The sequence below is a fragment of the Morone saxatilis genome, unplaced genomic scaffold, assembly GCF_004916995.1.
Source record: "Morone saxatilis isolate NCDOM2014 unplaced genomic scaffold, NCSU_SB_2.0 Contig15, whole genome shotgun sequence".
NCBI lineage: Eukaryota > Metazoa > Chordata > Actinopteri > Moronidae > Morone > Morone saxatilis.
In genome coordinates, this window is record NW_023339707.1 from 830087 (window position 1) to 841343 (window position 11257).

General features: G+C 37.5%; 1 protein-coding gene across 1 annotated transcript in view; it reads left to right on the plus strand.

Annotated features, from left to right (window-relative positions):
* gata5 (GATA binding protein 5) overlaps nucleotides 1-5450 on the plus strand; it is an 11709-nt gene extending 6259 nt beyond the window's left edge. Inside the window, 4 exon segments of the mRNA XM_035657135.1 lie at nucleotides 2836-2964; nucleotides 3255-3339; nucleotides 3541-3668; nucleotides 4202-5450. Coding sequence (XP_035513028.1) covers nucleotides 2836-2964; nucleotides 3255-3339; nucleotides 3541-3668; nucleotides 4202-4321 — 462 coding nt within the window. The 3' untranslated portion in view covers nucleotides 4322-5450.
* The last annotated feature ends 5807 nt before the right edge of the window (nucleotides 5451-11257 follow it).

An 11257-nucleotide genomic window follows, 5' to 3' on the forward strand; every position in this document is an offset into this window, starting at 1 on the left:
ACACGAGTGTCAATACCAACAAGAAAATAAAATTCCAAAAACAGGTACCAAACACCCAATAAACGTACTCACACAGCACTCAGAAAAAACCACTGATAAAATAAATCACGGTAAAAGCTCTCACCACACTCCACACCTTTTATAAAAAACAAAACCCTCAATTTTTAACAATCCTAAGTATTTAACGCCAATAAAAACTCAAAACATATAAATAATACAGTCAAAAACTCATTCCCCACCATGACTCAAGTCAGCTCTCAATTACGCCCAACTCTTTAAGGTTGAATTCTCCTGAACTCAATTTTTGTTAACTTTCTAATCTGGCGGTACTTTAACAAAAGGGTTACTGTGAAACTGGCTGACACCAAACCACTCAACCAACCCTTCACTGACCTCACGTACTCCCATAAATAAACTCAGAAATTTAAATACATTTCCTCAATTCCCCAACGTATACACTCTCCCAGATACTGCCTCATTACCAGTGACCAAGTAAGTGACCAAAAAATCCTGTCCTACATCAAACATAATGATAGTCCCAGTGCGTCACCTCAGCCTCTACTCAAGTTCCCAATAGTAGTTGTTGCCCTACTGTTGTTGCTATTACATCTGTATGTGTGTGATCTCATCTCATCTCCTCTTTCTTCTCATACTCTCTCCCCCCCAACTTCGCGTCAAGCAGAATCGCGACCAACCCACCTAGAGCCGAAGGATCTGTCCTAGTTTTACTGCCTCACTAAAAGGCAGTTCTTTCCTGGCGGTTGACCAGAGTCGTTGGCTCATGCGTGTAACTGTTTGTGGGTCTCTGTAAATCGTTAAAAAGGAAGTTTCTGTTCTAGAACAACTGAGCGTGCTATTTGAAAGAGAAACAGTAGTTCCTGAAAATAATACTATTCTGTCAATGAATTGGCGCTAATACAACATAAAATTTGAAGTTGAATGAAAGTCTTAACAAAATGCTGGGCACATAAAGAACAAGGTGGTTTCCCAACAAAACACACAGACACCACCAGTATAATAATAATAATAATATGCATTTTACTTACTACAAGTTCTTCAGCAGATTATGATTTTTCATTAAAATGTGTCGTAATAAATTCTTATAATTTGAACTACCAAAAAATATTACAATGAGCTCCATTACAACCAGTTCACAGCTAAAAACATTGCATCCTTGCACCAATAAAAATAATCCAATAATATAATAATATAACGCTCTAAAGAAGCCATTCTGTTTAAAGGGCGCTTTTCCTTTGGATTCTTCTAGTACATTTATCCAATATCACCTCTGTACTTTTATTGAAGTAACAATCTGAATGCAAGACTTTTCCTTTATTGGTCTAATAAAAATAATAAAATGTTTATTTACCCACCTTATTATATACCGTATTATAAACAGTATTGTAGGCAAATAAAAGCATAAAAAGACAAAGAGAGATAATCTAGCTTCATACAATGGTGAATTACACATTGACCGTGGGGTAAAGTACATTTACTCAAGTACTGTGAGTATTTTGTTGAGGTACTTTATTACTAGTATTTCCATTTTAAGCTTCTTAAATATTGTACTCTTAACTCCGCTACACCACCATAAATCATAAATATGTAAATATGTGTATACATTTTTGATTATTTTTCTCATTTATAGTTTCTATAAATTTACCAAACAAATTGTGAAAAAAGGCAAAAATTATTTTCTCAAATTGCTTTTTTGTCTGACTAAAAGTCCAAAACCCAAAGATGATCTGTTTACGGTTTTATAAAATTGAGAAATGCAGGAAATCCTCAAGTTGGAGAAGTTGGAACTAGAGAATGATTGTGCCTGATAAATTAAGTGATTATCAAAATAGATTCATTGCAGATATAACTGATAACATTGACTCTGTTCTGCTCAAGTACCCCAGTAAGCCGTGTGACAGGAGCCTGAAACTGAAGCAGCTAAATGGAATTCAGATCTTGTTAATGTTATCATATACACCTGCTATTTACTGTCCATTTTCCGTCCATCATCTATTAATTGAATTACTGTTTGAGCACTTTCATAGATTGGACTACCTAAATGAAAGTTGAAATGATCTCCAACTCCATCTCCATTTTTAATCAGCTATAGCATTAAAAAGGTTGCTCACATGATAATGTACCTGTAATAATAATCTTATAATACATGTAATAATGCAACACTATAAGGGCTCCTAGTTTGCATTAAGAATATGTTCAATTCTCATACACAAAAAAAAAGTGAATTGTGCCTGAATTAATTAACAATGCACAATCCACCTCGTATAAACTTGTTCTATACAGTAGATGTAATGTCACTACTGAGGTAAAAGCAGGTAATAATGCGTTTGTAGTGTGAGCATTGGAACTGAGAAAATAGAACTGGAACACTGTGGTGGTGCAGTGAGGGTGGGTTGGCGGGTGTCAAGGCTTCACGGCTGTGTATTTCCCAGGAACTTGCTTCTCCAGAGCAGCTGTGGCTGTGAGTTGCCCAATAATCTCCATCAGCCACTGGGCCTTTTCGTCTGTTTTTATTTGTCCTGCAGCGACCTTGCCCTTGGATGGGACGTTTTTAGATGAGGCTCTCTAGAGCAACGTGACTCTCTGCTGTTGTTGTGGTTCTTTGGCTCCACACTTGTGCAAAAGCAAGCCAATAGTCACACATAATGAGTATTTGCAATTCTGCAATTCATTCTGAAAGTTAAGGGAACAGATCAAATCTCAAACGATAGTTCTAGGGTACCAAGATGTGAGTTGTGATCTGTGGTTTCTCATTGGCAACAAAAGTCAAATTGTTTTTTAATTCAAATGTCATTTTTTTCCTCTCTATACCTGCAGCAGACTACATCTCGTAGGGCCGGCCTTTGCTGCACTAACTGCCACACCAGCACCACCACACTGTGGAGACGCAACGCTGAGGGGGAGCCTGTGTGTAACGCCTGTGGCCTGTACATGAAACTGCATGGGGTAGGTCGCCCCGTAGGGTCCTCTTAACACTTTATTTGGGCTAAAATGTCAGCCAGTCTCCTTGTGTCATTCCCCACTAACCTGCAGCTCCTCTGGCAAACGTCTACTGCAGCAGGGAGCAGTTCATTATTTGCACAGTGTAAAGCCTATCCAAGGGCATTGTGGTCATTGTTATCAGAGCGGCAGTGTGGGAGGGGAGCTTGTGTGGTTTGTCGTGACACTGTGGCCTCTGGTGTATCAGGCACAGGGAGGTACGCTTGACTAATGTGTGTGGCTCTGCTCCCCTGCAGGTTCCCAGACCTCTGGCCATGAAGAAAGAGAGCATTCAGACCAGGAAACGCAAACCCAAGATGCCCAAGAATAAAACATCTACAGGTAGGAGAAACAATGTTAAATCAGACTCAGCACAAATCATTCATCATTTTTTTTTAATTTTTTTTTTATTTTTTTTATACATATTGTCATAATATTGTCATTATAATTTCTTTTAGCCACTACAATAGTATAGTGAAAATATGATATCATGACAGCCCTGCTCAATCTAATAACTAATTTGACTTCCTGTTGATTGTTTAGGATCCACCACCTCTGAGACTAGCTCTCCAACCTCCCTCTCAGTCTCTGAATACGCCTCCACCATTAAAAGCGAACCCAGTATGGCCCCTTCACCCTACGCTGGACAGACCGTTGCATCTGCCACTCAGGTAAACCTCCTTTCCATGCAAATATAGTTCTGGTGGTCCTTGTAGGTTAATGCTGTTAACGCCATGTTTCTACAGTAGCCCAGAACGGACAAACCACTGGCTCCTAATGGCATTTGAAAGAATCCACTTAGCCTGAACGAAAAACAACTAATCAGAGCTGAGAAATAAATAAAGATGCTTTGGGTTGGACGCTCGAAGATAGTTGATTAGTCTCATTCCCAGCATCGATATTTGACAACCTGGCTTTGACTATCTTTCTTGGCTGTGATTGGTTGTTTTTCGTTAGAGCTTGGAGTGGGCACTACTGTCAGGATATAGGGAAAGTTTCAGTAAATATAAGTTATTTTTATAAAAGTTACCTACTGCAGCTTTAATTTCATCAGGGTTATTTTCTCAGACTTCAGAGAGCTCGCTCCAGAACCACAGAAGTCGTTATACAGCTGTTTAGTACTCCTCATGATGAGTAATTTAACTTTAATGTGTAAAATCACTTTTAAACATGCTATATTGAAATCTCTCTTTCCTCCCTGCAGACGGCTTCTCAGTTGGACAGCATCGGCTCAGGACATGTGGATATTAAATATGAGGATTATCCCTTTACCCCAACCTCCTTGGCCTCACAGAACTCCTGGTGCGCTCTGTCTCAAGCATGAGCCGCATCAACCAACAAGACTGATACACTGACACCACACAGCTCACTTTGGCTCTGTCATGACCACCTCTCCATCTTCTAGCTGTTCCTCCTCACTCTGAAGCTGTGGAGGAACAGTCTTCCATAAACATTAAACTGGGGCTTACGCAGTATCTGATGGCTGAATGTTTTCAGGCTCACTTGACCTGAGGACATGGAATCCGCTCGCCATATCAGATACTGTAACATACTGACTCAGCACAGCTCACCTCAAACCATACTTTAGCTTAACAAGAAGACAGGATACTCGTCCTGGACTGCGGTTTTCATAAAAGGATGTGTATTACCCACAGCACACCCACTCGATGGCTCAGCCAAAGAACACAGCTGAACCAGGACTAAACACTGACCCTGGCTCTCCTGAACTCACAACAGTATAACAACAGGAACTACCTATTATTAAAAGAAATCTCTATTTTTGGAGAAACACCAAATATACCAATGCAAAGACAATCAAGTGGAATATAAAGATATGGATATAGTAACTCCTTTTTATAGCTGATTCTAGTATCATTAAGTTTTTGTTGCTGTCGCTGGTGTTCGTCAATATCACCCTCACTGCAGTTTGGACGTATTGTTGTCATCGCAGGAAGAAAAGCGGAAAATGGGCAGAAATGCCATCTTTATGGCTGTTGAACATGTCTCATTACCAATGTGTAGATGATTAACTTTTATGGGCACATTATTTATGTTGAGATAAGGACAGTTAAAAGTCACAGTGGACAGTAAAACCAGCCAGTTATAGCCCGTTGCTCATTGCTGTAGAATGGCTGCTGTGTTGTATAGCCTCTAAACTGTGACGCTTAGATTATATGAGGGAATTGTTTTTATAAGATACAGCAGATATAAACTGCATCTTAGATGATTCATCTGAAAATCTGGAGCAGTCATTTGGATTCTGACATAATGACTACATATCAGAAGTGTAATATTTGACAATAATGAAAGTGCAATGACTCAGTTTTTCATTTCAAAAATTGAAGGCGAAAGGAAAAGAGTGTGAACTATTAAAACATAATAATGTAATTTTGTTGTATGTATTTTGTCAATATGTAAGGGAATTTTATTGTTATAATGTTCTAAAGAACTCTCTCCCTTTGTTGCCTCTCTTTTTCGATGCTCTTTGGAATCTGTTGAGGTTAATAAACTGATTCGCATTTTATTAATTTGATTTACAAAAATCTGTGAATCTCACAAATATCTTCACTCAACTTGAGATGATATTACAAGATTTTACACAGCTACTGTACATTGTTGGCGTGGCTAACGTTTTAGCCATTATATAGCTAACTATTTCAAGTGTTTATCCATTACTTTTCGCTACCAATTTAAACTCTATGATTTAGCTAAACATTTCAAGTGTTTAAGCCATTACTTTTATCTTACTATTTCAACTATTTATCTATTCATTACATTACTTTTAGCTATTTTCAAATCTTTATTTATTACTGTTAGCTATTTCAACTCTCTATCTATTACTGTTATCTTGCTATTTCAACTCTTTATCCATTGCATTTCTGCAAAGATGTTTGTGCATTATGATATATGTCCCCTTGCAGATTTAAGCTCCAATGCACGCAGTCGTGTGTGTGTGTGTGTGTGTGTGTGTGTGTACAAGGAGGGTGTGTTTCCTGCCGGTTGCTTAAGCCGACAGTGTCGACCAAAGGTTGTGTTCCAACTCTGCTTTATGGTGGCCGGGTCCGAGTTGGCTGCACTGCCGATGAAAATACAGGCCTGTCAGCAACAAGAACTAATGCTTTACTGCCACCATGGCGACATCCAGGCACCAGTGCATCAACAACACTGCCCAGCTTTATGACTGTTGGCCAAGATGTTGCTGTCTTATCTGTCACTGGGAGAGGCCCGTCGCAGTGCGATGTGAAGATGCAGACAGATTAATTTTTAGTCATGGAGAAGAGTAAAGTGGGTGCTTGAAATGAACAGCAGGAAGTTTGTTGATGAGATGGGAAAACAAGGTGCTGAATAAAATGTCTCAAAACATTCATTGGTCTATTAAAAACAAGAACATTTTGTAGTGCTACCAAGTCAAGAATGTATTTCATTGGAAAGGAACTCATGCACTGATCAACTTTATGGTGACATGTTGTAGGATGGATGAAATTCGCTTCTCACAAATATTTGAAACAAATTAATTCTGCAGTTATTGTATTCCCCTGGTGACCGTTTTGAAACCTGTAAAATACACTTTGAAAGCCCCTACAAGGAATTGTCATTTTGTGTTGATTCTGGCAACCCTTGTGAACAAAATCTGAATCGTACCCAGTGGCAGACTGGCAGAATAAGTATATTGAAATAGCCAATCTTCTCTCTGATTGTCTTGTTTATGTAGGTCATATGGAGGCGTCAGTATCAAATTGAGGTTGTTTCACCAACACTCCTTGTAGTACGTTTAAGTTTCACAACCAGATTCAGACTAGTTAAGTGTTTATTCCAGCTCTACACATCTGAGAGTCTGAGACACCTTGACTTTGTGGGTCAAGTGCCAAAGACACTGGATCCTACATTTCCCATAATGCAAAAAATGGTGACCTTTCCTACCTGATCTTTCCCACTTGGTATCACTTTATCTAATATATAGACTTAATAAACTGTTTCTAACATACCATAATGAGAGGTATAAGGATAGTGTTTATTAGTGTATTTGTCAACAATTATAACATCTCCTATGAAACATCTGCTGATAACACAGTAGCTGTAATCATAGCAATTAATACACACAAACAAATCATTAGTGTGTTATAAAGCATTTATTAACTGTTTATATACATAAAGAAATCATTCACTAGGTTTGTGATGAGCTTGGGATGTTGAGCTTCAAGGGTCATTCTTGACCCAAATTCACTTTTAACTCAAGGTTCACTAGATTTGGTCTGGGGCTGTCAGTTGCACCTTACTTCAACACATTATATTATTATTAATACATATAATTGATAAATATTTAATATTTTCTATGAAGACATGCTGTATTTTGTATGCTTACAACAGAGTTATATTAGAATATCATGCCTTATCTCTTCCTTCACAGAACGAGCTATAGTTCTTGACAAATAATTAAAGATATCCCCATATCAAAATGTATCGGATCATAAGAGCAAGAACTAACACAGGAATTTAATGGAATCAACGATGTTTGTTTTCAAAATAATAAAAACATTGTTAACCATGATGATGGTTACTGAATTCATTCATTATCCCCTTACACTTAATGTCACTGGGAGCAGTTTCATATATTGTCATTGTGCCAATGCTGGAGAATCAGGAGAAGTTTGTTGTGTGAAATAAAGATCTGATTCATCAAATTGAGAAAATGTTAATGTGTGTAATGTTAGTGTCAGTGTGACCGAATAGTTGTTGGTTCAACTTAATATCTTGAACTTAATGAACAAGTTTTTTCAAGTTAAGTTAACTTAATTTGTTTTACAACTCAAATAAGACTTTGAATTAATTGTCCAACCTAAGTTCTTTAAGTCAAAATAAGTCAAGCTCAAAAGTATTTACAGTTAACTCAGTATCGGTCGATACACAAAGTTCAGGTATCGGAACCGGTAACGACAAGCAAAAAACAGTATTCTAACATATCTAGATATTTAAACATTGATATTGAAGCACCTAAGAAGGTTATTAATTAAATGTTTTACCAAGCTGCAATATCAATGGAATAAATATTCTTAATAGTTGTAACTAAGTAAGTCAATACTTGCACTCCCAACCCATCCCATCCCCAAACAAAGACAAAAACAGAGCTATCAGCTCCAGCCCTTTTCTCTCAGCGAGAGCTACAGAGACAGCTCCTCCACTCACAAATACTTCTTACAGCCACATTTACACCCAATTGTTTGTAAATTGAGAGGCTTCATTACAGCTATTTCACGGTGAAAGATCTAGAGTGTGACTGGAGGAATGAGGGTTAGGGATGCTTGAGGACCCTTCTGTATTATCTCCCCTTCTTCAGCTCTGGGTTCCCTGACTTTAAAAAAAAAAAAAAAAGGATTTTACAAATTATGAATATTTCCTGTAGCAAAAACTTCCTCAACTCTTCCTGCATTTCTTCAGGTCCCTTGTTTATTTAGCAACTGTGGGAAAAAGTGACAATACCTGTTTTAACCAAAGATAACTTATTGCAAAAACACTAAGGGACTGTACATAAATTATTACACCTGGTTGACCTGCCTAGTTGTGCAACACAGAATCATGTGATTAGTTTAATTGTGACAGAGAGTCAGATGACATCTTTATTTTTTATTATTAGGTCTCTGGGTGAGGCATGAGCCTCCTGAAAAAAATGCAATATGGTAATGGGACTCATTATTGGTTTGCCATAAATTTGGCAATACTACTAATTTCACACTACACCTGTGTGCGTATTGGTGATGCAAAATGCATGTTCTGTTAAGACATTAAATGAATCATGCAGTATACTAAAAATAAGAACAAAGATTTATATATAGTAAGCTTGGATGATGAGAAAGCATTTGATAGAATTGAATGGATGTATCTTTTCAAAGTCCTACATAAATTCTCTTCTCCTAAAACATTTATTAATTTGGTTAAAATGCTTTATACAGGACCAAAATCTGCTATTTTTGTGAATGGTATACTTTTATATGCTTTTAGAATAAATAGAGGTACAAGCAGTGACGGCTGGTGGAGATTTTGGGTGGGTGGGTTAAAAATGCATTACACTCATCAATACATCACACAGCAGCCAACAGCAGCATCACATCAAGTTACAGGAACCAACATTGTATACTTTGTTATAGCAAGTGCTCTATGGCAACACTGGGGAGACATACCCAAAAAAATGGCCTGATGCCAAAAAAATCTCTCTCTCTCTCTCTCTCTCTCTCTCTCTCTCTCTCTCTCTTTCTCTCTCTCTATTTCTCTCTCTCTCTCTTTACAACAACATTATAGAAAAGTACCAGCAAAATGCAAACCATGTACAGAAAATAAATTCCTCTTATAAAACCAAACAAAATAATTATTTGTAGAAGAGAGAGTGTGTTTTCAGAGCTTGGGCAAACCTTATTTAAAACCCTGCTCACATCGGACAGCCTTTCTTTGACGCAAACAGGTTAATCACCATGTCAAACTCCACACTGCTGTAACTCACCATCAGCTCCACCTTTCAGTTTCTCTCTGTAGATCATTTGGGTAATGTTCACATGCAAGACAACAAGTGCCGCTTTCTCAAAACAAGCCTTTGTTTGTATTATTAGTTATTATTAAAGTATTATTATTGTTAACAGTTACTGTTGTTGCTGTTGTCACTACTCGCTAGTCCTACATCGTTCTGCTGTTGTCGTCGTCATCATCTTCTTCATGTTCATTAGTGTATTGGTGTAGTTGTTGTGTCTGTCTGTCTGTCTCTCTATCTCTCTCCTTCTCACCCCCAACTGGTCGAGGCAGACGCCACCCACCAAAGCCGGGGTCTGTCCTAGGTTTCTGCGCTGTGCCTGTGATTGGGTCGAAGGTCCAGCCTTTGGGCTGAATGAATTTACCCAAATGGGCAGCATATGAAGGGGGTGCGTGTCAGGACACCTGTAAATCAAAAGTCAATAGAAGCTTAGCTACTTGTGCTTGGGCTGAAATGAATTTAGCCCAAATGGCAGCATTATTATGGCCGTGTCACGACACTGTCAATCAAAAGTGAATAAATTTAACCCCATTCACAGGAAAAACCCAAGATATATCATTATCTGGGTTTTTTCTGTCACTTTTTTGTGCTGTTGTTGCTCTAGGTTTACCAAAATTCAAAAACAATATGTTCTAAGGTTTTTAAATAATAGTTTTTCATCTTACTTATCATACTGTAAAAGATAGGGGGCTTATGCCATGTTAGCCCATATATACAGCCCCCTGGGTACAAGACAAGGGTGTGGCCTATCACCGCTGTTGTTTCGCTCTTGTAAAGTGGAACCCCTGGCAGAAGCTATTAGATGTAATGAAAAAATATCTGGCATAAAAACTATAAAAAAGTATGCACAAGATTGTCTAGTATGCAGATGATGTCTTGTTCTTGACCAACCCAAGTACCCTTTACCAAGAATCATTAATAGTTATCAATATATTTTAAGTAGTTTTTTCAGGCTATAAGATTAATTTTGGGAAGTCAGTAGCCTACCATTTGGGCCAAATTAAGAAGAGGACAATCAAACTATTCCATTTCAAGATCAATAAAGATGGTAACAAATACCTTGGTATTTTTATCCACATGAGTTGAAGCAATAAACAAAACATAATATAGTCCCATATTATAGCAAAGATCAAAAATGACCTGCAAGAATGGTCAGTGCTTTTGTTTTTCTATTATGGGAAGGATTGCTTTAACTAAAAATGAATGTAATACAAAGGATATTGTATCCCATTCAGATGTTGCCAACAGATTCCCCAATAAACATTTTATACATTTGAATAAATATGTATCTATGTTCATATGGGATAATAAAAGACTAAGATAGTTTTCTATCCACTGGGCTTTCAAATGACTCATATGTTACATTGGATGAAAAGAGGATTCTTAAAACCAATATTCACAGATTTAGAATGATAGGATGCAATTGAATTGAATTGAAATCATTATTATCATCCCATTTACCATTTATAGAGATAACCTGGTAAATATTATGGGATAATTCATGTAAGGAATCTGTATGATGAGTTTGCAATGAAATCATTCTCTCAGTTGAGGACAAGAGTATAAGCTTAGAGCAAGCCCAAATCTTACATACTTGCAAATAAGGGGTTATGTTAATTCGGTTCCCAGTAGAGATTTGCTCTCTGAACAATGTATTGGCTAAAGCTGCCACTGTACCTAAAAGTTATTTGTACACTTAAATTTGTAAAATGGGAAAAATGGCATACAAACACCAAGTAGACG